The sequence below is a fragment of the Zophobas morio genome, unplaced genomic scaffold (genome assembly GCF_036711695.1).
Source record: "Zophobas morio isolate AGI-343-1 ecotype UQ-CSIRO unplaced genomic scaffold, CSIRO_AGI_Zmor_V1 ptg000030l, whole genome shotgun sequence".
Taxonomy (NCBI): Eukaryota; Metazoa; Arthropoda; class Insecta; order Coleoptera; family Tenebrionidae; genus Zophobas; species Zophobas morio.
In genome coordinates this window covers 18154413-18181837 of record NW_026972135.1, presented here as the reverse complement: position 1 = coordinate 18181837, position 27425 = coordinate 18154413, and the positions used below count along the sequence as shown (strand labels likewise).

The 27425-nt window shown below is 34.3% G+C and overlaps 1 protein-coding gene across 3 annotated transcripts in view; it reads left to right on the top strand.

Annotated features, from left to right (window-relative positions):
- The first annotated feature begins 3502 nt into the window (after positions 1-3502).
- The window catches only part of LOC135138205 (serine/threonine-protein kinase BRSK2), a 35279-nt gene continuing 11356 nt past the window's right edge, over positions 3503-27425 (top strand). For all 3 annotated transcript variants that reach the window (XR_010282006.1, XM_064068125.1, XM_064068127.1), the window contains exons 1-10: positions 3503-3811; positions 11619-11713; positions 11765-11991; positions 12041-12191; positions 12243-12458; positions 14098-14297; positions 14383-14738; positions 15680-15886; positions 15934-16071; positions 16119-16285. Coding sequence is in view for 2 of the 3 variants with exons in the window: in XM_064068125.1 (XP_063924195.1) it covers positions 3721-3811; positions 11619-11713; positions 11765-11991; positions 12041-12191; positions 12243-12458; positions 14098-14297; positions 14383-14738; positions 15680-15886; positions 15934-16071; positions 16119-16285 (1848 nt within the window). In the remaining variant the exon portion in view is untranslated. The remainder of the gene's footprint in view (positions 3812-11618; positions 11714-11764; positions 11992-12040; positions 12192-12242; positions 12459-14097; positions 14298-14382; positions 14739-15679; positions 15887-15933; positions 16072-16118; positions 16286-27425) is intronic.

The window sequence follows — 27425 nt, the reverse complement described above, 5'->3', positions numbered from 1 at the left end:
CGGCGTTCTCGATCCATCTAGAGGAACGTATAAGTTTAAATAGAGGCCACCGTTGGGAACGGGATTATTCAGTCAATCCAGTCCATGAGAGTACAGTCAAGTTGCACCGCAATTATTTTTGTATATAAACGCTGTGTAATCAGTCGTGTAAATTCAAGTTTTTAAAAAATAAATTGTTAAGTTTAACCCACGCCGATTTGAATCACCGATCAACGTAACAATATAAAAGCAGCAGCAGCAAAATTTACTTGAATTTTTGTGTTAATAGCAATATTTTTGTTTTTATATAATTATCTAAATAATAAAATGCTTTTACTACCTATGAACCCATTTTAAACCAAACGGCACCACTCCTGATTATCTGTTTTTGAGCGAACGCTTCCGATGTAGGTTGTACTACGGCAAGGGTCATAACTGGCTCTTGCGTGAAGCTGTTTTGCCGACGTTGCTTTAGCATTAGCTCAATGAAGCAGGCTACCTCCTGCCATTCTATCTCCGTACCGTATTTTTAAACCTCACTCTGCAACGTTGTTTCGGGGGTAGTTTTAAAAGGTTCATCCGAATGGGCTAAAATTTTGCATCAACTATCTTCACATTAAAAATAAGAAAATGTCGAGTTTTAACTTGATAGAAGTATTTTTTATCTCTAGTCTGCAAGTCTGTTTTTGTGGTGATTTTTAAAGTTCCTCCAAATGGGCTGAAATTTTGCACCAAAAATCCTGGTATTAAAAAATAAACAGAAATCGAATTCTGGCTTGATCGAAGTATTTTTAACCCCCACTCTGCAAATCTGTTTTAAGGATACTTTTTAAGAGTTTCTCCGAACGGATTGAAATTTTACATCAACAATCTTCGTATTAAGAAATAATCAAATGTCGAGTTTTGACTTGATTGGTGTATTTTTAACCCCCACTCTGCAAGATAAACAGTGGTTTGCAAATTAGACAGGCCCTAACCCTGGATTACCTCTTGTTTTTTCTTTCACTAGTTTTTCTAGTTTTCAACAAGCAAGAGCTAACCTTTGTTTGTAAATTAGTTTATGCCAATATGCAATCAACATTACACATGTGTTGTATAATTGCATAATATGAAAAGTATCCGAAACCGAGAAGACATACGTTCAGAGTTGCACAGCTTTTTTTGATCTAAATAATTAATGAACACACGGTATAAGAAATGTAACTATTCAATAAATTATACTTGATGTTAGTTTGTTATAGGTAACTTTAGGTGTGTAACAGAAAAAACAAGACGTAATTAGATCTTAATAAATTAGTAGTCCTATAACAAAAAATGTATGACGGCCAAAGGGTAAGTTTATATCAAGGACAATAATATAAACAAAAGGCGCTAATCTTCAACACTATGCTTTGATCAAAAACAATAATAAAATAAAAATTATTCGAATTTCTATAATTCTAGTTATTCCTTTTATTGCTTTGTTAATGGGTAGTCGAATTTCGTGACATAATATCTTTATATTATAGTATACCCATTAGCCCCCCTGGAACCCCTCACACCTCTATGCAGGTTCCGTAGAAATCCGCACGTAATCTATTTGATTTCTTTTATCTCATGTTACCCTATAAAAAGACTTAAAAGTTACACTCTTTTTAAAATTAGTAGGAGAATCACGTGTTTGCAGTGAAAAGACGATTTCTGCCGTGTTATTAGCATTTAAACAGGGATCATTTGCTTCGGACCATTCTAACGCCTCCAGCTGTGAATGTCTATTGATTTCACCAACTGACTCATTTTGTGATAATTTACTTTTTAAATTCATATCGTCTATACACTGCTTTTTTTTAACGTTGGCCATAGGGATTTGCGTGCTAAAAATTCGGGTCGCGTTAATAAATTTTCTAGCAGCGATTTTCGAGTGAAATCAGTTTCAATTCATTTTTTAGTACAGAGCAAAATAACTAATACTAGGTCAACTCCCTAACAGGAAAAAACTCGTTGGAGGTCGGTAGCATTTCTTCATACTACTCTCCATCAAAACTGAACGACGTTCTTGTAACATCGGCCCGGTTGTCAAGAAACACCCTGTCCATTTATATATGTCAACAGTCCGCCGAAAGTTTGATTCGTTACAAACTACTGGATCGATTGTTGTCAAATTTGACACGTGTGTTAGGAATATCATGTAGACGGCAAAACGCTAAGTAAAATGTAATGACGTCGCCTTAAAATTTTGCTTAGCAAACGCCATTTCAATTTTATAATAATGATATACTCGTACTACATAAATTTTTATTTTAACATATAGACGTTTTAATAAAATAATAAATTTTGCAGAATCAGCTTTTATAATTTAAGAAACTTCCCATTTTTTATTGTGCTTCAATAACTGTAAGGCCAGCTTTTTTCTTATGAAATTTACAGCGGTTTTCTGGTCATGAAATTTGACCTACTTTTTTAAATACTCATCAGTGGCGATGTTTTTTGTTGAAATCGTAAATTATTTAAACCTACTTGGCGCTGGACGAGAAAACTATCCTTCTCATCGTCTGCTACCCACGAAAGAGGATGAGAAAGACAGATCAGAGCCAACTAGAACACGATTTCTCTTGATCACAAGTTATATACAGAGTGGAGATTAAATAAGGACCAAAAGAAGTAAAACCTCCATGCGCAAAGGTAGTAAAAACAAGACGCAACGTAATCTTACAAGGCAAATTAAAAGCTTCATTTTTCACTAGTGTGCATATTATATATTATAACAAAAATAATTAAAAAATACGTTCAAACTCTGTAATTTTTAGAAATGATGTCAGTTTACATGAAAATTTTTAAATTAATCAATTGACAGTCGGACGACAAAGAGACGGAAACGTGAAACCAACATTTGCGTATCTTAATAGCCGTGAAATGTGGAGAAAACATGAAATTATATTACAATACTTCTCTTAGCCTACGCGTTTCGCGTACAATGCAAAGTGGGTCGTTTAGAAAACTAAAGTTGTCTTATTTTCGGTCACATTCGAACTGATATAAACTTTATGATGTTTCTATGTAGCTTTTTATCTCTCACTTCCATCTTGCCTAAAATATACTTAAATGATTAAATTACGCCAACGACATTACGATCACGTGCGACGAAACACCCCGTATACTAATCTATTTATTGGAAACATTCCACCATCGACCACTGCTATCGAAAAACTGTTATTCCCACCCCTGCCAAGATTTGATTCTCTCCAAATCCCTTAACCCCGTTTTTTCACTAAAAGTCATTTAATTGCCTCCCACCCCCTAAAAACCCAATTTCCCCCACTACCCTCCATTAAAAAAAAACATTTTCAATCGTATCCTTCTACCCCGTGCCACCATCGCATCGCTGACGTAAACCACCCTCTCCGCCCTCGCGCATCTAAATAATAAACGAGAGCACAATAGCGAATTGCGGCACCCGATGACGTCACGCGTCCGTTTTCCCCCAACTTGGGGATTTTCGTCGGCCGACGTTTTCCCAACTTAAATATTGATTTTTGCCCACCCTTGTAAACCACCTCGCCAGAAAACCGTGGAAAATGCCACGAAAATCGCGATTTTCGTCGTAGCGAGTTGGTCGTGAGTGCGTCGGTTTTCGGGAAATGGACCGCCGGAAAATCCGCACGTAACGTGGTGAAGGGCGCGGAAAATGTGTTCGCAGGCTCGGGAAAACGAGGATGTGTTGACATGGAATCGAGGAGGCTGTGAGTGACCGAATTCGGAAAAATGCAGAAGGAAAACACGAACCCTTCGCCGGAGATTCATCAGTATGTGGGGCCCTATCGGTTGGAGAAGACGCTGGGAAAGGGGCAGACGGGTGAGGAAGGGGTTGTGTTGTTTTTTCGCGGAATTTCGGTCGAAGCTCGAGGGTAATAACCAAATCGGGGGTAGGAAAATCAAGTAAAAACAAAGAAGGCTGGAGATATTATCGGAAATGACAGATTTGTCACATTTAAATGGGCAGATGTCGTTATTGATAGGCTGATGTTTGCTATTGTTTCTTGACTTATTCTTGTCTTCAGTGTTTTCTTTATTTCTTATAATTTTTCTGGTGTTTGTTTTTTTATGCACATTCTTCGATATTGATTTCTTCAGTGCACTATACAGGAATTCCTCGGTTCATTAGTTATTCATTTATTAAGTTACTTGTTCTTTAATTTAACATAACTCTAATTTTAACTGTATGTTGCTTAAAAAAAATTCTACAAAAAAAGCAAAAATAGGATACAAATGTTTGGTCAACCTTCGTCAACGCTAAACAAGAAATATTCCTGACAATTGTTTAGCACGATGTGTTTCTGGTCAATTTTTATGTCATATCTAATTGTATTAGTTATCAGTGAGTTTGACCTATTTACACGTCTTCTAGAGCAAATTTTTGTTGTACATTGTAGATAACCTAAATTGATTTTCGTTTAAGCTTTTAAATGTTAAATTTTGACGCTTATAATTCCAGTGTTTCATTTGAAAGTATTTAGTAGTCTTGTCCGCTTTATTGCTTGTTCGTAATCTCCTTGAAACTATGTAGTTCTTTATCCTCATTTTTCAATATTGATCTTCTTTAATGCAGTATATTCATGGTTTCTTTAGTTATTTCTTTATTCAGTTCTTGTCATTTTATTTCTTTCTAAATTTTCGTACTCATCCATGGTGAATTTAGGATACAGAACTATTCCTTAGATTTTCTTCAAATTTTCGTTTTTATAAATTCTGAGAGTATTGTTTCCAAATTATAATTGTATTTAGTTCAAACTTGGGAGTATTAACCATTTTCTAAAAAGTCGATATTGTCTGCGGCTTTTTTTTTCAATTCTTGGCAGGCTCTGGCAGTAAAAGTTAGAAGTTTTAGGATTTTTATTTAGAGTTTTGTCCTTCATTCAACTCTGCTCTTTCTCCATTTATTCCTGCTTTGCAAATGTTTTTATTGTTTTCCCACTGCCGGAATTTCACACTTGTAGGGTTATTTTAACACGAGCTTATCGTTATTGATGCATCGACGTCTGTTCGGAGTTATTATAACCTGAATGGTTTTCGTTGTTCTCTGTTATTTCATTTATACGCTTGTCGAATTTTAACAGTGGTCTTGTGTTTTGTTGTAGAAATCCGAAAACTAAGTTCTGAAATTTGTCTTTTGGAATTTAACACTTTTAATCCTTCCCTGCCATTGTCCCTCAGACTAACAAATATTCCCTTAACTGACAATTTTCAAGTGTTTAAAGTCTGTTCTTTCGTTCTTTATTTATCTCTTCGCAACTTTTGATCATTGACCTCGTGGGATTTGTTGGTCTGTTACTGGTTTACTTACCTCAAGTTAATCCTATTTCTGTTCAAGTGACAGATCCAATACTATTTCTTGTTCTAGGGTTTCCTCACTTGTGGCTAAATTTTATTTTTTACGTGGTGACAAGTCTGTGACTGCAAAAATATATTTTTCATGTTTTAAAAGCGTTCAAGGAATATCCCGTTATGTTCGCTTCCCTCATAAACATGGCAACGTCTTCGAGGAAACTCTCATCAATATCTTTGTGAAAATACTTTGTCGTCATAATTTACACAGCCTAGATTGTGCGGAAACTATTTGTTTCGAAGCCGCATTTTACAAGATGAATACCAATCCAAGCAAATGGTATTTCCAACATCATTTTTTGCTTGACTGTCTTTCCTAGAAAATTGTTTCACTTTGTGAAATTAATATGGAAATATGCTTTCGATTTAGATGCTATGTTAGAAATTTAGAAATGCAATCCAATTATGATTGTTTTTATTTAAAAAGGTGGCAGTACTGAGTAAACTGAAAAATTTTATAAAAAAAAATTAAAAGTACAATCGATTCATTTTTTCATTCAAATTCAAACTCTGTATTTGGATCAATCTCCTCGGCATTTTTAGTTCCCAAGAGCCAGCTAGAGAAATATTGTAACAGGATCTATGTGGCAAAAGGCTAAATTTATGTTCCTTAACGTTTGATACCTTCTAGAATATGAAAAAGTAGTCCTCCCGTTTTCGTTTATCTGTCGTTTGTCACCTATTAGCGATGTTATTCGACAGATTATATCCGCAATCACTGGACCATTAGACGTTTTAAGAAACTTAATTAATGAGGCAATTTCTTTTATTTTATTAGGAAAACTCACTAGAAGCATACGTACAGTGCCTATTTACCTGTACTTTAACAATCCACATATATTTTTAACTAATGGGGGCTATCATAAAAAATTTTACAATTTTTCTAAGAAACTGGATTTATTTCATTCTGCTTCGGAGACGAGGAAAGTTCGTATTTAAATAAATTAAGGCCAATTTTTTTTAATACAAAGTTTACGAGATCCATTTCTTATCCTAGTAGTGTAAACTTGTCAGAATAGTGCATTGTAAAATTGCAATATTTTATTTTCAAATTTTTTTTAACTATGTTTTCTCCAGTATTATCTACCAGGTGATTATTACTCTTGCTTATTGTAAAAGTTTTCTAGTTATATACTTCCTTAAATTTATACCCATATTTTCCACTTTGATTCTTTTGATTGCACTAAATATGTGTTAATTTTTATTTTTCCGCTGTTGAAACTCGGCCGAATTGCCATTAACATATTTTCTTGATGTGTCATCACCTCTAGAGTACGAAACAAGTAGTCTCCCGTTTCCGTCTGTCTGTCTGTCTGTCTGGTTCTGTATCAATTTTTATTAGACAAGTAATCTCCGAAACTACTGGACCGATTGTTGTCAAATTTTGTATGTGTATTAAAAATACCATGTAAATGGTTAAATGCTAACTAAAATGTTGGCTAATCACCCCATCACCAATGGAATGACGTAATGTCCAAAATTTATAATACAAAGTTTTTGAAATTTTATAAAATAAGATACTCCTGCACCTGTGGTGTGTGAACCCCTGGCGAATTTTCACCTCAGACATCCAGAATTTTTGGAAAAAATTCAAAAGTGAATAACAATATTTTGTAATAAAACTTTGAAACTGCAAAACCCAATGCTCTGAAATCTTGTAAATATTTTACGGATATCGTAATCATGGTAAATCATTAAGCAAAATTTATGCGTTTATCCCGTCCCAAAAAATTGATGACGTCATCTCAAAATTATGCCGAGTAAATCCCATCCAAAATGTGCAAAATATGATGAGCCTATACTTGTGAATTGCATTAAAAGTTTTTAAATTTCTTATACAAGGTGACTCAGAAAAATTAATTAAGGAGTCAATTTATTTTAGTGTTTAAATCAGGAACGAGTCACTCCGTTTTCCCGAAAATTTGGGAGTACAATACTGTTATCATTATTATTACACTACACCTATCCAAAGTAATATATATGCATTTCCAAAAATGTTGATGACGTCATCACAGGGCCAGGGGAGTTCTGTCGAAATAACCTTCGATCAATTTTTTTAGTTTTCTTTTTACTGGTTTCACAGTATGTTTTCAGACCTACATTTTTATGCATAACTATTTTTATCCTTTGCATATACAGGGTGAGTTAGCTAAAAGGGAACACTTCGAATAACATGATACAATTACAAAAAAAAAATATTTTTTTAATTATCTGATTTTTTATTTTCGTATAAATCTAAAAAAAAGTCAAGTTCGATTGATACAGTTTTATTTGCTTTTGTAAAATAATATTTTCTCTAGCACAACAGTAATGAAGCATCTATTTTTGCGACTTATGACATTATTTCATTAATTATGTTTTTTTGAGCAACTCAATCCAACATTTTACCAAAGTTTACATAAAGTTACACTAGCGAACAACGTTAGTCAGAAAATTAATTACATACTTTTTTAACTGCAAAATCTAAAAAATAAAAAAAGGTTAAATCGTATTTCTGGAGTATACTTTCTTCTTCCGTTTAAAGGTGTGAATTTACGTATGCACGCAGGCTATTAGTCTGCATTAAAGTTATTCAAGGTGTCTATTTTTAACTGCCTCACCCGGTATATTTTTTTATAAATTAGTGTTCGATGAAAAATTTAACAGTGATAAATATTTTCTCACTGTACTTAAATTCAAAAACCTAAGTGTCAATATTCGTAGCAATGTAGTCATTTTATCCATGTTTTTCGTGAGTTCAAAATTTCACTTAAATAAAGACTGTCAAAATGTAATGTTGTAATGGCCAAGTACTTAAACAACAAACAAAACTTGGATGAAGATCATTTGAGTCACAATAGGTACGATATTTTTAAGAAGAGGTAGAAGATTTTTTTTAGTACAGATTTGTTGCCCTAGACATTTTAGTACAGGTGCATTAATGCAATTTTTAATGATCAATTACTTCAAGTACCAGTATCCATATTTTTTAAAAATCTTCGTAACTTCACATTTTTTCTCGGAACGTACAAGGGTACTACTACCTACCAAAAACAGGAAAACTTGCCAAAATGAAAAGAAAAACAATCATGACCAAAATATATGCTAATGTGGAAATCAATAACAAGTTTTGTAAGCAATCGTCGTGTTTAATTTTGTAAATAAAAATCTAGTCTAGGGTTGCCTGGATTTAAAGTATGTGATTTACATTATTAGTTAATTTTTTTTCAAAAAAAAAAACACTTAAATTGAACGCTGATTTTTTTTTTTAATTTTTTACATCCTGTGCATAAGCGTTGTAATCCTATTGGCGAACGGCTACTTTTATGTATTCTCCACATTTCATGACTCCTAGAAGATGAAAAATTAGGTCTCCCGTTTGCGTCTGTCTGTCGTCTCTCGTCTGTATCAGTTTTCTTAGGCAGAACTTTAAAGACCGAAAATATTGTCAACTATTTACATTTTAGAGATATCGTGTATATGGTAAAAGCTAACCAAAATTTTTCTGATCATCCCTACCAACAATTTGATGACGTCACCTAAAAATTTGCATAGAAATGCTATTTAAATTTTATAAAATAACTGATAAACTTGATTCTTTTCACGTATAGATGTGCAAATTTTTCAAAAAGCTTTATAGCCCCCACCCATTTTTTTATTTTAAGATTAGCTAGAGCAAAACATTAATTGCGATGGATTTTTAATCCTCGACGGAATTACGGTTCAAAATTTGTGGAGGTTTTGGGGATTAAAAGCTGTTTACCTTGAGTCAATTTTCTAAATCATTTAAATGATCGTCAAATTAATTTAATATCCACAATTCTGAATCAAGAACTAAATCAAAATTTCGTAAATAGCATGGATATACTATTTATATCATTTTTCAAACAACTTCACTTTCTCTACTTTCGTTCTTTTTAAATATTTATTGAAAAACGATCCGTAGATCACCTATTTACATAGATTTTACACTAAACTCACTTGACATACACCTAGTAAAACTTTTGACCTAAACAGCTTAAGCCAAACTGGCTATTTTAAACTTTAAGGACCCGAACCGCAAGGATTATTACTGTCCATTGTTGTTGCCATAATGAAGCTGTAAATTTTTACTAGGTGTATGTCAAGTGAGTTTAATACATAGTCACTAGTCAATACTTATTAGTTAGTAAATTAAAGCGATTGTAGCTTTATTTCTTACTGATCTATTATGCTGCTCCGACTGACATAATTTCTGAAATTGTTAAATAAAATCACCATAAACTATAACTAAATATTATCTTATTATCTACAATTATGATATAGTATTAGCGAATCGATAGCTGACCCATTTCACAAAATTATACCTTGACAGTTCATTATTTTTGAACTAAATGATACAGGTACTACTGGCACAGTTGTGCCCTCCCCCCCAACCCCGAACGGAAATGTAACACAATTCGGTCAAAATTATCCATATACCTGAGTACCTGCTATTTGAGCAAAATTTGCACCCCAGTTCGTATACGACCATAAAATTAACTCAATTTTGCGCAAATTTATGAGTGTTTGTTAACATGTGGAAAATGAATATAAAACAATAACTAAATAAAATATCTAGCGCTATTAAAAACTGAATAAACTTAATTAAAACTCATAACTTTTAATTCATCTTGGGTACTTTCAAAGTTCTTGATAACTGAAAAACTATTTTTATTTTAATAATTGACTTTTATTTCCGTTTTAAATCCGATTTTGTTTCAACCCTTCCAGTAACAATGTTGTCAAAACTAATTTTTAATATAAATTTAATAATAAGATTGTTTATAAAACTTCTTTTTGAGAGACATTAGATGCGTTTTTCACCTGCAGATTTGTGAAATTTGAAACTAACATACCAAAATCTTTGCAAGGCTAATATTAATTTTATTTAAAAAAAATGCATACCTACTGTGGTTACAAAATGTCGTACATTTTTATTGTAAAAAAATGTGTCTTTTGCAGCAACTGTTAATGCGGTCGTGCATTTATGTCCTATTATAACTTCAGTTTACGGCGAAAAATCGCTCTCTGTTGAAGAAGTGGCAATGTAACATGTGAATTTCATTTGTCAAATCCGTACCCAAGTATAAAATGCTGAAATCAAGAGACATAAATCTTGGCATTGACAGGAATTATATAAATCTACTAAAAGTGTGAAAAGTCCCGAGTGTTTAAATTGCTTCAGGTTATTTAATTTATTTGATCCCACGCACGTTTCATTCTTTCGATTTTTACATTATGCGTACGACTACAAAAATAAACTGTGACAGTAGCTAAAATGATGAACAGTTACTACAATAATGATCCAAGTTTGGATTTTATTACCATTTTTTTAGCAACACCAACGTTTTCCTTTTTCAGTTTGACAGTTGCGCTAAAATAACTGTCAAATAAAGTGTCAAACAGCTACAATGTCAACATCATTTTTCAATTTTGAACAGAGGTTACTATCTTCATAAAAATTGTAAAACAGAACTGAAATTTTTATGACCTACATTTATTTTGTAATACTTCACTCAACATATTCGTACAAACATTTATATTCTACATACGGTTAATCAGTTATATTTTTGGAACTTGCGTTAAAGTTTAAGTGCCCCATTTTGATCCACTTTCCCCTATTTCATTTTTTATTCATGTGGATCAGATTTAGATAGTTAAAAATAGTATATCGATTTTATCACATTGTTTTGAAACTGAAGAATTTTAACTTTAATAATAATCGATTGGACTTAATCACATTAGTGTCTTTAAAGCCGTCGTAAATATATCTTTTTATCTAGTAGTAGTAGTTTTTTAAATTAAATTTTTAACATCAGAGGAAAAAACCAAAATTTTCCTCGCCTCTGGAGTATAGTCAAACAAACCCCGCTTCTTCGAAAAATTATAACATTTTTGGATTTATAACAACAAGTACAGGAGTATGTTTTTTCAAAAAAATTCAATATGCACAATTTTGAGGTGCTGTAACCAAAGTGTTGGTGGGAATGATTAGACAGATTTTGGTTAGTGTTTTGCCATCTATACAATATTCTTAACATACGTGTAAAATGTGACACCAATCGGTCCAATAGTTTCTAGTAAAAATCGACACGACAGACAGGCCATGGTAGACGGAAATTAGAGACCTATTTGTTCGTCCCCTAGGAATCATGAAACGTCGAGAAAACATGAAAGTAGCAATTCGTTTGAAGTTCGGAAGTAAAAATAATAAAATACACAACAAAAAAATACTAATTTCGTCTTTCGACACACTTTGACAAGCTTTTTTTGCCTAGGTTTGGTGAAACTGGGCGTACAATGTGTAACCGGAAAAAAAGTCGCCATAAAAATAATCAACAGGGAAAAACTGAGTGAAAGCGTCCTTATGAAAGTAAGAATCCAGGTCCTCGATCAACCAGCAATACAAAAACACCCTTTTTAGGTGGAGCGTGAAATAGCCATAATGAAACTAATCGACCACCCTCATGTCTTAGGGTTGACTGATGTTTACGAAAACAAAAAATATTTGTACCTAGTTTTAGAGCACGTTTCTGGTGGTGAACTTTTCGATTATTTAGTGAAAAAAGGTAGATTAACCCCGAAAGAAGCGAGGAGGTTTTTTAGACAGATCATTTCCGCCCTTGACTTTTGCCACAGCCATTCGATTTGGTGAGTAATTTATTTCATTAGACACTTGATTAAATTAATCGAATTCTAGCCATAGGGACCTGAAGCCCGAAAATCTACTCTTAGACGAAAAGAACAATATAAAAATTGCCGATTTTGGAATGGCGTCTTTACAGCCGATGGGTTCGATGCTGGAAACGAGCTGTGGTTCCCCTCATTACGCTTGTCCAGAAGTTATCAGAGTAAGGAGTTTTATTATTTAGGCTTTCATTTATTCCGTAATTAAATTTTAGGGGGAGAAATACGATGGAAGGAAGGCTGACGTCTGGTCGTGTGGGGTCATTTTATATGCGCTTCTAGTAGGTGCTTTACCTTTTGACGACGATAATTTAAGACAACTTTTAGAAAAAGTTAAAAGAGGGGTGTTCCATATACCGCATTTTGTACCTCCCGACTGTCAAAGTTTACTACGAGGGATGATCGAAGTCAACCCTGAGAAGAGACTAACAGTAAGTAGAAAAATACAGATAATATTCAAAGTTAAAAAAAAAATTCAAAAAACATTTTTCATGAACAGATGTATTATGACGATGACAGTTTGTTCTCTGTACAAAATTCAAATCAGGGTTTAAAGTGCGCGTTTATCTCTTTTGCGATCTGTGCTCCGCTGACAGCTAGCTGTAAATGAATTTAATTTAATAGAAATCGATTTTGTATTTCTTCCGCACCTCTGTTTATTTCGTAAGCGGCATAAGTATTAAATTATAACAGAATATTGTTAAATGTATTTCACTATCGTCACTGATCATCGAAAATTTCGAAATATACAGGCTGTTTCACTTACGATTGATCTCCTTGTACCATTTTTATTTATGAAGATAAATTGTTGCAATTAGAAATATTCTACTATTGCCAAATACGTATATCAGTAAAAATCTTTTGCTTATTTTGAATAATATTTTAAAATATCAGAAAATTTTAATTTGAAGTAAACTTACTGGTACTGAGTGTGAAGAATCCTACTTAAAATCCTAAACAGATTCTGAAAAAGATCTGTTAACAAATTTTATACAAGATGAATATGAAAGGTTATACATCAAGTTGGCTGCGAACTTCGTGAATTTTGCCGCCTCGTTGTGATTCGTGACTACATGTCGCGTGTCACAAATCTCACTCATGTCGTAACCTAGCCTTCTTAAACTTTTTCGGTACGTTGCCGCAGCTAAGTAACAATCAACTCGGATTTGTTACCTATCTCAAGGAAGCGGCAAATTCCTATTAAAAATGTAATGAGATATGTTTCAAAACCTACTTGATGTACGATATTTGAAAATTAACAATCAGTTCTCACGAATGTGTTTTTTCCTTTTCCTATTTTAATGTGCCGGTCTGTCGGTAATATGTAGATGCGAATGTAAACTCGCAACTTTTGTAAAGTTAAAATCCCTGCACAGCTTTTTGTACAGCATGAGGATTAGAAGTGCTCAAACGAACCCTCAACTGTTCGCATTGTTTACTAACCCAACCAAATATAGAAAGTTAATCTAATGTAATATTAATATCCATTTCTCCATTTCAAACTCAATTTCGTCTCTCACGCAATGATGGGAGTTTCACAATCGTTTTCTAAAAAATTAAAAAAAATATTCTTTAAGAATTCTCATTTTAGTTATTCATTATTATTTTGCCGTAATTTCCAGGTTAATATTTTTTTTATATTCACTCTTGTATTCTTTCCTATAGAATTTCGATGTTTTATGATCACACCTGTACATAAGTGCACATCTTAAGTTTGAGTACTTCTGTCTTTAAATTGTGACTTTAATTTTTAATGACTTTAATGTTTGCTTTTGCCACAATGTTAAGCTAATTTTGTATCTAACAAAACAAATAAACATTTTTTTGCTGATGTTTCACTAGCGCCAATTACATCAATTAAATTAGAGCCAACTCTGATTCCAAATGTTTTTGAAAGCACAATATCTAAGCTAACTTATATAACATATTAAAATATTCTAATTAATGTAAAACAATCTAAAATCAAATATTGTTGAAACAAGTAGTGATTCTCTAACATCCAAAAGTACCTAGGTAAAAATTTTCTCTAAAACCCACAATCAATAAACTAACTTTTCGAACGACTTTTAGCTAGCCGAAATCAACAAACACCCCTGGGTGACTGCCGGTGGTAAGGGCGAACTCGAACTCGAACTCCCCATGATGGAGGTAGTCCAAACCCACGTCCTGCCCTCCATCGAGGCCGTAGATCCAGACGTCCTACAAGCCATCTGCAGCCTCGGATGTTTCAAGGAAAAAGAAAAACTAATCCAACATCTCCTTAGCCCCAAGTAATTTGTTTTTTCAAATTTTGAAATTTTACAATAAAATTAGTAAACGTCAAATTTTCTATATTTCACGTAATTTTCTTCGCAGCCACAACACCGAAAAAGTCATCTACTTTCTCCTCCTCGAGCGCAAGCGCCGTCGTCCCGCATACGAAGACGACACCGACTCGATCCTGAGGATGCGAATGTCCGAAACGTCGGATCCACCGAAAAAACGTATTGACACGTGTCGAGTGAACGGTCAAAGCGGGCTACAATTTGGACAAATAAGTGAGGGCTCGCCTCTCACACCCAGACGGTCACATTATAAGAGGCACCATCCGCGGCGAAGTCCATCTACCGGTAGTACGCATAGTAGCCTGGGAATACACTCGCCTACTAGATCATCGGGTGCTTCCAGTCCTATTATGTTCAACAGCACCACGACGCCTACCAACACCCACTGTGAGGAAATATGTTATAAATACATTCATATTTCATACCAAACAACAGAATTGTTTCAAATATGATCCATAAAATTTTATGGAACAAGTCAGAATCTGTGCACAATAGTATTCTACTCCCGGTTTGTAACGGCCGTACTTCCGGTTCCATCCATAATCCCTCGTTATAGTGTCATAAAAGTTTATGATAAGTGTAACGAGGTATTTATGTCAATTTGATTTATGGAGTATAAACACGAAAGCTAATGTTAATAGTCAGCGGAAAAAAAAACTAAAATAGGAAAAAATGAAAAAATATGAAAAACTATGTCTTGAAGGTACTTTCAGTACAATTCACCAATGCTTGTCTACCTATAAATGATGCAAGGTTTCTATAAACGATTATAGGGTGGAAGTAGGTCACGGAAGCGTGCCGCCTATCATTTTATGCGGATTTTACTATGAAAATGTTCTGTAAAATCCTTTGGCCGATGAATTGGACCCACAGTTCGATTTCATGTTGCAATAGAAACTCCTGACTCCTAAGACAATCTTGTGGAAGTCTTTCAGGAAATTTCCCTTTGTTGACACTGCCAGTTCGAACAATGATTATATCTCTAATGTGAGCCTCTAACGATGTTTCTTGAATTTGCAAAGCAGGATATACAAAAGACAGATGAGAACTGTTATAATGAGGCATACTTTCAGTGAAGCGGAATTTTTGAAGTACGCCCCTAGAATCAATTATAAGATCCTTGTACAAACATAGCGTCGAGAATATACAAGCGCATCCGAGACATTCATGCATGTTTGTGTTTACTTCGACCCTCTTGCATAGTAAAACTATTATACATTATATATACAACAATTTAAGGTATAATATTTCCTTACATTTGTGTTGTCACATTTCGCTTCAAAAGCTTTCTTAACTAGAACACGCTAATTACCCTTTGACTTTGGCAGCCGGAATGTCGTCTCCGGTTCAACGCGCCGCCTCCCACCACGCCCATCGCACTTCGGCGCACGTATCGTCCAACACTCACGTGACCGTCACGCCCGCCTCGGCCACGCCCACGCACCATCGGGCCAATAGCAGCGGCGGGACTTCCACTTCCTCGGTGCTGTCGACGCTGACGTCACCCGAAAGTGACACGACGAGTCTAGTTTCAGGTTATTGTTATCTTATCGAGATGCTGTTATTGACTGCGGAGTTGCAGGTCCTACGATTCTCGCCCCTATGACGCCTCCCGGCTCACCCCATTCCGGAGCGACGAGTCACCACTGGCGGTCGCGACTCACTACGATTAAGAATAGCTTCTTAGGTTCGCCACGTTTCCATCGAAGAAAGTTGCAAAGTAAGTTGGACGTGGTTTTTGACGTTTAATCCCATCGATGCTTGCAGCCTCATCTGAAGAAGTCCATTTGACGCCCGAGTCATCTCCGGAACTCACGAAGAAGTCCTGGTTCGGGAGCTTGATGACGACGGAGAAGGACGAAACGTTTACGATTCTAGTGAAGGGGAAGCCGCTGGCGACCGTCAAAGCGGACCTAATTCATGCGTTTTTGTCGGTAAGAACGAGGTTTTAATTGCTTATGTTTTGCCGTTAAGTGGAATTCTCATGTGATAGTGAAAGTATACGCGTATACTTGTAGAATCGTTTATTTACGAATTAGCACGAGAAACACTTCAGAGTTTTTACAGAGAAAGACATCGAACGTAGCACAAGTGTTGTCATCATCGCATTTCTACATTAGGTTTTCTAACCCAGCCTAAGCGTACAATGCGTCCTGAACAGTTGTGGACTAGGATTGAGGCAAGAGATTCATGCTGAGATCTTTGTATACTAAAGCAAATTGACTTTAGTCCTTGTTGCCATAAACCATTATGTTTATTGTACTTGTTGGTATTAAACGAAAGTCGAATTTTAAAGAATCCAAGACGTTCGTGAAAGTCTCGAAATTATTTACAATTATTGACAAATTTATACAAGTAAAGAAAACAGAAATCATCATTAAAATAATATTTCTTTGCCTAAAAAGAAACCTGTAGCATATTATACGTTCCATCCGATCTTCATAAAACATCTAGTTATTACTAAGCTGCGCATTTCACGCGGACGTGGGTCTCCCCATGAAGTTCATAATTTTACATATGTTAGAGCAAATGACATGAGAAAAAAAAATCGTCAGCTTTAATTAGAGACCCTGTGTTCTTTCCCTACGCGATCCTTGGATTAAAAATTTAAAAATCTGTCTTGTTCGGATTTATAACGTCAAATGGGTGAGAAATAGAGTTACAAGCAATGAAGCATACAATATTTAATTACGCCACGCTCTCTCAGGAATTTTAAACAATAAAGAATTTACAGGACGTTAAATTATGCATAATTTCCAATTAATGGTTATATCAAAATGAGTGCACATATTACATCGTGGGCTCAACAAATCCACATAACACATAAAACAAAGCACGTATGAAATAAACAGACATTCATTAATATAATAGGAGTACAAAATAAAGCTAAAATACACCTCCTATCTCGAGTCCAAAACAATATTAATTAAACAGATGATAATTTCCAAGGCTCCTTCGCTCATAATGGATCAACGTGGAAATTCGTTTGAATGCTATTGTCTAATGAACTATTATTAAATCTCGAGTGAGAAGTTATGAAATGTGGATCATGCAGTAACTTAACTAAAAACCTCCAGTACTTTAGACGTATCATTACTAAAATGAGTTCAGCTGGAATAAGAGAATTTCCGCCACTTATCTTTTATGAGCATGACTGAAGTTAAATTGCGTTAAAACCATGAACAGTTAAAAACCTGTGAACTTACAAACAATAAACACGTGTTGATGGAAGAGTCAAAGGTTTACACATTTCAGATTAGAAAATAATTAATAAACTGATATTACACTAATTACACTCGTTGAGGCGGACTGTGAAGTCGAATGTATGGTGAAATTACAAAACAATTCTAAAAATAAATTTACTTTAGTAACAAAATAAAGACTTATTACTTATTATTCAACAGACTTCACTAACAATAATTAAAAAAACGTACAATGTATAAATATAATTTGTTGATACTGAAATGTGCCTTTTTGTATATTATTGGCTGTCGCTATTTTGGGAATAGTATCCCAAACTATCTTCGTTAACCTTAGGGTTGTAGCATATGGATGTTGCTTTGCTAACTTTAGGTAGCTCAAGTTTAAGAGGCTCGCGTTTACGATAGTAAAATAGAGTCCGGCAAATAGTGAACATTGATTTTTGGATTTTCATAATGATAATTTACAGTCGTGATCTTCTCTCCGATTGCTTGCCTGAAGGGAAGAAAGCTCCTATGAATCAGACGTGCATAAACACATCTGCGTCGGATATACAAAACCCTTGATCCTTTCGGTCAAGCAACCCAAAAGCAGACAAGAGTCGTAAATGTGACTAGTATAATCCTGAGCAGTTTTGTCGGGGCTTTCAATAAGCACTTTTGGAAACAGGTGTCAGTGTTCACTATTTAGTAGACTCTACTATAATTTGGAGTTTCAACCAATAAATAATTTCAGACTCAATTGACTTTTCTAGATTGATTGGTATAATGCATTGTCCAGTACTTTTAAAAAGAGTTCTTCAAGTCTTTGTAAGACATACGTCTTGAACCATTATGCCATGACAGTTTGATGAAACTATTTCCAGCGTCTTCCACATAAATACCTTAATCTGGAAAATCGGTCGTTCGTGAATAATAAGTACGTAGTGTTAAATACTGTCATTTTACAACTGACATTTCGTCGAAATTGATGCAGAGTATGTATATTCAAATGACTAAAAATGACTGATGATTTTGAAATATGGTGCACAGTGCTTCACAGTTGTATAGATAGAGAACATTTTCTATACAACAGATGCCCTGACGAGCTCCTGTTTTGTATTTGTTCGTTTTTGACTTTAACCTAACAACCTTTAACAATTGACGTTTACGCTAAAATCTATCGGATAAAACTGATGACCTGAATTAGAGAATTATTAATTTAGAAAATCACAAAGATCTTACGTGCAACAGTTATGACTACAAATTCTTTTCCTGGGCATTTTCATTATTGAAAGCGGAAGCAGATTACTACGCCCTCTCTGAATGCCATACCTAATAGAATTTTTTTTGGCAAGATGCTGTAAAATTGTACCAATTGAGACATCTGGTGTATCAACGAGTACACACACAAACAGAAACATAAGGTTTATTCACCATTTATTACGGGTAGATTTTAGAACAGGTCAGGTCAGGTCAAGTCAATGCACTGGATATAATAAACAAAACTAAAGCATAATTCATTAATCAATACATAAAAAGATCTGTTCAGCAAACTTTACAAGAATAACATATATTGCGTCATTTGCTTATCGGCGGAGTGACCGTCGCGCCCAGACATATAAACAATTAGTCCAAATAAAAACAAGCAACAGTGGTAAAACATGGGTTAAGATAACATTTTAAAGGAAACTTGAATATCGTTGACCAAAACAAAGATGGATGTTTTAGCCTAAGTACCACAGAGTTTAGCTTTGTTTAGATAATGCCAACGTGGTTTGTGAAACGCGTCGACAAATATTTTGTGTTTTCGGTGTTGTGGGAATAAACATTCTATTAAACATAAAATGTTGGAAAAATTATAAAATTTAATTTTGCGAATTTTATTTTACTTCCTAAGCCTAAGCAACAAGAAAGTATCGTAGTCTATCGGGGGACGACTGGCTATTTTTATGTTTTCTCGACATTTCATGGCCCATAGAGAATGAAAAATTAGGTGTCCTGGTTCAATCTGCTAATCGTCTGCCCACATTTTTAATAGGCAGATAATCTCCAAAACTACCGGACCGATTGTTGACAAATTTTAAATGTATATGTTAGGAACATCGAGTAGATGGTAAAACGCTAATCAAAATTTGCCCAACCTCCCTATCAATGTCATGACATCTTAAAATTTTTCATAGTAGGTAAGATTTAAATTTTATAAAATAGCATACCTACTCCTGCATTTGTTTTATCGTTCAAATCTCTAAAACGGTACACGTTAATGTTATTTTTAGTATTACACTGCATGTGTCGAAATTGATATACGATACGTGTCCTTGCTGAAATAATATTGACCGTAACATTTTTAAACATGAAACTCGCCAGTACATACAAGCATAATCTTGCCCTTTATCAATGCATTGATATTTTTGAAGCATGTCATGGGTTGACGTCTTGACGACCAGATCACTCCAGAGTTTCCGACCGAATACAAACAAGTGTGTTTTCGTAACATAATAATGTGTTGGACAGTTGCGGGCTATGGGTGATTAAAGTATGATACATTAATGAATTCAAAAAAGCAAGCTCTCTAAAAAAATGTATAGTGTGTCATTAAAAAATAAATGATATATGTATGATAGAGAAACAAAAAAAATTATAGGGTATCAAAACGAATTTAAATGATGTCATTTACCTTCTTAGGCGGTTGCTGGTATTACTTATCTATATTTATTTTAATGAATAGAGGTTATCACGGATACAAATTCGCAAAATCAAATTTTTTAATTTTTCAAAGAAGCGGCATTTCTTGCACGCACTTGGGGGCGAGGGAAGTCCTGTCGAAATAACTTTCTACCAATTTTTTTTGTGTATAATTTAGTATCTAAATCCCTAAATTTATTTAATTTTTTTTGGTTGTCTGTGACCGTCCCAATTTTTGGAGGAATTTAATAATATACAATAATATTGAATTTATACATTTACGAATACTTCCCGAGCATAATTTAAGAAAGTGTTGTAATAGTTTCTATACGACAAATGTTTAATGTGGAATTCGGTTTACGACTATGGTGTGAACAGAAAGATATTAATACATTTTTTGCTGTTTTTCTCTCTCAAAATTTGACGTTATTTACAATTTTGCGAAGTAAATTGAATTCAAAATGTATAAAATAAAACGCTTTCAACATGTCATCGATTATTTTCTTGCTTTTAATTATACTGTTACGTTGAACGAATGGTTAAAATCGGCGTGGGTTAAACTAAACAATTTATTTCTTGCTAACTCGAATTTACACAGCGATTGTGTACAAACTAATTCCGGCGCGACTTGTTTGGCTATTTTTAACATTCGCTGGACTTGGGTTGACTGAATAATCCTCGTTCCCGACGGTTGCCTCTATTTAAACCTATACGTTTCTCTCGGTGGATCGAGAACGCCGCTTCGAGGGTTTTCTAGACCCTCCGCGACATTCGCTTCCACTCTTTCCTTTAGCGAACGTCGCGCCGCCCGGCCGATGAGTCATACTACATACTAGAAGAAACACATATACTAGAAGACCCATAGGCGTCGTACCGGGGAAGCGTATGGAATTATTTCGTAACAATACGTAGGTATATCGGCTTCGGTTGATTACAGTTATTATTAAATAGTACAAAAAGGGGCGATTATACAGCATTATTTTTTTTTTACAAAAAATTAAAAATAATTTGTGTTAAACGGATTAATTTTTTTTTATACATAGGGAAGGACAAGTTTAAGTTCTTGGTACCCGATATGTTTTTGTAAAATATCTTGCAGATTTTTAAATGTCACTTCACCTACTTTCCCCGGGGTATCTTCCAATCGTTTATACAATTGCTCTACTATATCCACAGACTGACCTAAGGTCAGCCCAATGGTCTCTAATCTAGTTATTCTTGTTTTTAAGATGGTAAAGTGGGTTTTTATACAAGCCAAATTATGTTTGAGATGCATTTGTTGAAAATAATATTGAGCATCGGCGATGCATTTTATTTCATCCAATTTAGAATTCCACAACAAAATTATGAATAGCAATAAACGAACCTTTTTTAGATCGTTGAAATGATCGCAATAATATATTGCCACTTCAAACCATGAATCCCATCTTTTCAGAACAGGTTCTGGAGACAAACGGACGATCCGGTAAGGCAAATGAACTTTAAGAAATATTTGCTTTAGGTTGAAAATTAAACCATTGAGATCTTCATATTGATTCCGGATAACTTCAACTGCTAAACTTAAGGCGCAAGACAAGTATGTTACATGAATTAAGTTGGGATAAAATATTTCCAGATGTTTGCCACATTTTAACTTGTGTATAGTGTTGTCCGTTAGTAGCAGTTTTAGTTTTTCGTATTTGGTTCCGATTGACCCATAATATACTTGTATGTTAATTAACATTATCATTTCAGAAATTGTGTCATAGACCAAATTTGCCCTAATTGTGCAACAATATTAATGCAACTTTGCACCCGTGCTGGGTAAATATAACCAATCTGATTGACGTTACTGAGATACAATTTGAACATTAATGCGAGTCGAAGTTAATTTAAATGGATCCGAGAGAAATGGATTTTTTTTAATAATGAATAGAATTACCTAACGACTCATTGATAAAACGTGCCATTATTACATTATTGCTTTTTCCAATATTTTCGATATCAGTAAATGTGGTGTACCAGCTGTCTTTATAGATAAATTTCTCACTACAATATTTGCAACGTATTGCCCATTAGAATTTGTAGTTTCATCTACTGCTATCCAAATCTCGAGAAACCTAATATCTAATCTAACTCTATTAATCACCTACAAAAGTACAATGTAAAATAACTAAATAACTAAAACAGCAAAAATTAGACTGTTTCTATGTAATCACACAATACTTCGTTATCGTAAACTTAGGACAAGTAATTCTTTCTTAAAATTGATTCCTCAGGAATATTACTTTTGCAGTTTCTCTCCAAAAATAAACACACTGTTCTGTTGTTAAGTTTCTTCAATGGCATATTTGCCGCAACAAATCTTTAGTAAGATTTGTTTTGTACATGTCAGTATTTTCATGTTGATGTACATGACACTTCTTTTCGCACGAAATCTACAACACATTTTATTTATTTATTTATATGTATATTATTATGCAAATTTATGACAACTAGCTTTCCCATTTGAGTTGTACAACATTAATAATTTATACTTACAAATTTCCCACAGGTTTTACAGAACAATTCGCCGTTTTCTATTTGAAAAACGTCTTTGTTTTTCGTCTATTCCCTTAACTTGTCCTTCAAAAGCCGATTTGAGTTTGGTCATTTTTAAAAATGGCACAAAATACTAAATGATATACGATTTTTAAAACACTTTTTTTCACTAGCAGCCATGAAGCATGCAAATGTCGACTCGTTTAGAGGTAGCAAATTCAACTTTTGCGACCACGGGTTCAAAAAGAAGATTGAGGTTATGTACGCAATACTTGATGTGATTATTTCTTAAAAAATGAATAAATGTGTGCTATTAACATTACTTGAGTATACGCACGGTAGTTGGTAGACGGTGGGAGATAAAATGATTAATTCAGCGACAAGTGTAAACGGTTTTCTTTGCGTTGAAGATTTAGATTAAGTTTGATTAGAAATCAAAACAAAATCATGTTGTGTCAAAAAATTGCACGTTTATTTTTTCAATTTATTGTCTTATGGTTTTTACTAATGAAAAAAATAGTATATTAACCACGGTTGCAAAGCCACTTCTAGACCTCGCGCTTCAGAGCCCTCGACGCTGCGCGTCTCGGGTTCTAATTTGCGCTCGGTCTAGAATGCTTGGCTTTGCAACCTTGGCTAATAATATACTATTTTGGCCTCGACAACTGTAAAACTGACATTTACGTATCGTAGATAGCCATGGTATTTTGATTTTTACACATTGAACTGTCGTTTACCAAATTAAGTGCGGTAATAAACACAGAAATTTTCAGACTTATAAAACCTTTAAAAAAATTGACACCTCATCATTAACAAAGCTTGTGTTCACCAAAATAAGATACCGCATAAATGCATCTATTAAATGTTTTAAAATAATAGCAATTGATTTTTTTATTGAGTTTGGAGAGCGCCATCTGGTGGCATAAGCAGCAGTCATAATCTGTCACGATTTTAATTTTATCTGACGTTTGACGCAGGGAAAGCCTCCTAACAAATTCCACACAATTTAAAAAAATGTAAAAATTGACGAAAACAAGCACCACTTAGTCATCGGCCAAAAAGTTGCATACATTATTCATGCGGTAGGCATTTTCCAACGCTCAGATTTATTAAAACACTCGGCTTTGCCTCGTGTTTCAATATTAAATCTTCGCGTTGTAAAATGTAACCTACCGCATTTATAATGTAAATAACTATTACACTTTCGAATTTCAGTTTACGAAAACCCAACACGAACTAATTTATACAGGAAGAGAACTCGAAAAGAAAATTGTAGGAGGGCTTGGTGTATTTAATACATCAAAGCTCTTCCTAGAAAAGCAAGAGACAACTTGATTCCGGGTCTGTAAATGGGTGTTTTAATTATTTTAAAACCTACCTACGTATTTAACTGTGCAATAAAGTTTATTCTTTCATATAGTTTACGTAGAATTATAGATTTGGTTTATTGAATTGTTAGCATTTTGGTAAAGGAATTCCCCCAACTCTTTTACCAAAAACTCGCGTTGGATTAAAATTCTTTACAGTACCGGAAATATTAAATGTGATCTTCGCAAGAAACATGTGCTTAGGGGTATAGAAAATTCAGATTTTAGAACAAAATATGCAGAAAAAAGTAAAATAGGTCGAAAAAATGCACCCATAATGATATCAGTGATATTATCTTCTACCAATGTTTGAATAATAACCAGCGCCCTCTGGGGGACAGGTGCTACATTCCATAATCTCCCTTCATCCGTAATCTGTGACCGCCGCACTTTTAAATTCAAAGCTTGCGAACCAATTTTGGTAGAGCGTGCGTAGTAGCGTGAATACCGCTTGAAATCTCGGGACACCGACTTCAAAGTGCCGACAGCTGAGTGAACTATCTGGTATCCGTAATCTGTGCCCGAAACCACAGATTACGGATACCAGATGGTTCACTTGTGGGCGTAACTGTCCGCAAATTTTCCGTGCGCATGACACTAAAATTGGTTCAGCACTTTTAAAGCTCTTTGAAACTGGTTCGACAGATTAACACGCAAAATAATATTTACAATGAAGCAGATATAAGAATAAAAGTTTAGGTAATAATTCAGGGATTAAATAACATTACAAGGATTAATTTCTACGTTTTCTGGTTATGAAGGGATTTTTTAAAAGTTTTAAAATAATAATCAGAAAATTAGTTAAATAAATACCTACCTGCATTAAACTGTATTATGGTATCGTTTAGTAAATATATCTTGTCTATAATGCCTGATTTTGTAAATGAATAAGAGAATAAAACATTTTCCCTTCTTTTCCTTTAAACTCGTTTCAGCCTTAAATAACCACCAAAAATCGAAGATCACTATAAAGACGAGTAGATTAGAAAACTGTAACAACAAAGTTTAGAAAGGCAAGCGCAGCAAATTTCATTAACTATTCCCTCCAATTCTTCTAACTTTCGGTAACCCTTTAAGCCGTATAGTTAAAGAGGTTACGTTTATTCACCATTCCAAAATTTTAATATACCACTTTCTTGTTAGCACTATATTCGAGAATACGTATTTTTTACGCTCTAAAATTTTTTAATGCCGATGCATGTGTCCGCAATTCTTTTTATAGGCAATTGTGAAATGTTAAGCATTTGTAATAATCATAAATCATTTTGTGTAAGGCAAATAAGTATTTTGTTCGTTTTTTCTTCATTTAGAACCTCATCCCTTGCATCATCGCTGTAATTTTTCTCTGACCGCCGCACTTTTAAATTCAAAGCTTGCGAACCAATTTTGGTAGAGCGTGCGTAGTAGCGTGAATACCGCTTGAAATCTCGGGACACCGACTTCAAAGTGCCGACAGCTGAGTGAACTATCTGGTATCCGTAATCTGTGCCCGAAACTTGGTGGTCGGCAACCAACCGCACAGCTCTAGAGGCGATTCCAAAATTTAGTATTGTATACTATCCTCAAACATATTTGGCGTTTATGACTTTACACCAATTTGACTCCCATTATAATTCAATAGGCCGTCACAACCGGATGTCTTAAACCCGTTCACAGATACCTGAAAAGACCTTTTCGACGTGCCAGGGACGGTCGAGACGCGAAGGACCGGACTCAGAGTAATTTTGTTTGTTAAAATTTTCAAATTTCAAAATTTCCTTACAGAACATGATTTATACTTTGAAGAAAATTACACAAAGACACAATTATTAGAAGTGTTACACACTCGAAAATTTGAGAAACAATATAAAATAGATGCTATGGCGCGAGATCGTGGATTTAGGGTGATTAGACTTCCGCCGTAGCATTGTATATTTAACCCCATCGGACTAATCTGGTCGCAAATGAAAAATAATATAAGAAGGAATAATACGGCACCAAAATTTAGTAGTGCAACAATTGACATAATTAGGGAAGAAGCTTCCAAAATAACTGCCGAAATGTGGGCCAATTGTGTACGACATTCCACAAAAGAAGAAGACCAGTACAGGGCACGGTTGATAACACCGTTAATTATTAATTTAGAAGAGTCGAGTGATGATGACAGTGACTATTTCGATCAATAAATAAGCAGTAGTAGTTAATAAGTAAATAGTTGTGCTGTAATAAAAAATTATTGAGTACAAAGTTACTTTGTTTTTACTTAAAATAAAAAACTCGAAAGGCGCAGTTGTCGGTATATGCAAAACTCAGTCCTGCCCTGTGCTTTTACCAGAAAAGGTCCTTTCAGGTAGGCATCGGTGAGCGGGTTTAAGACATCCGGTTGTGACGGCCTATTGAATTATAAAGGGAGTCAAATTGGTGTGAAGTCATAAACGCCAAATATGTTTGAAGATAGTATAAGAGCACTTTAAATGCATGTTAACAAAATTGTATGATGTAATTACGATTATTTGGTTGACAATGCAGAATCGGCTTTTCTAATTAGGGTCCTTGTAACGTCGCGTGCCTTCAGAATTTCCCGTGTTGCCCAAGCAGACGGTCTATACCTGTATAATTTATGGTTTTAGAGTTTTGGGGGTTGGGTTCTCTGACTAAAGTTGTAAAATATCATTACTTTGTATTTAAAGTGACCTTAGTATAATAGAACAAGATTTTTAAAGTTGTTTACCGAAGTTGTGGATCTTTTAGGCTTATACGAGTAAATGGTATCCCAAGAAAGCTGAGACTTTTCTTTGGAGCTTCCTTTCTTAGAAAGCATTTCCTTAAAAAATGCATGAATCCCTTTAAAGTGATCTAAAAATTGGCCAAGTTTATAATTTTTTTATTAAAAATTGCACACTAGGGATGAACATAAAGTAGGAGATCCCCTGGACCCAAGTTTGTTAAATCGAAATATATATATATATATATTTTTTCCCGAAACCGCCACGATGTTCCCCAAGTACAGTATAACCTCTATAATCCGAACCCACGATTATCCGAACATCCAGTAATCCGAACATCCAGTAATCCGAAGAGAGGCTAGTTGAAGTCGATATCTCTTTAATTCGAACAAAAACTCTACAATCTGAACTGAACTTGAAAACATGCACCTACTTGCAAAAATGACGAAAGATCTTCTTTCTGTACATGTTGTATTGAATTTTTTGAAATTTTTAAAAATAGTGATATTTCAATGCCCTGAATTAATTAACTAATTCTCGAAAAAAGGTTAAAGTTATCGAAGAAATGAGGCCGGAAGTGACTTCAATGCCCCGAAATCTACAAGAAAAAGTGTT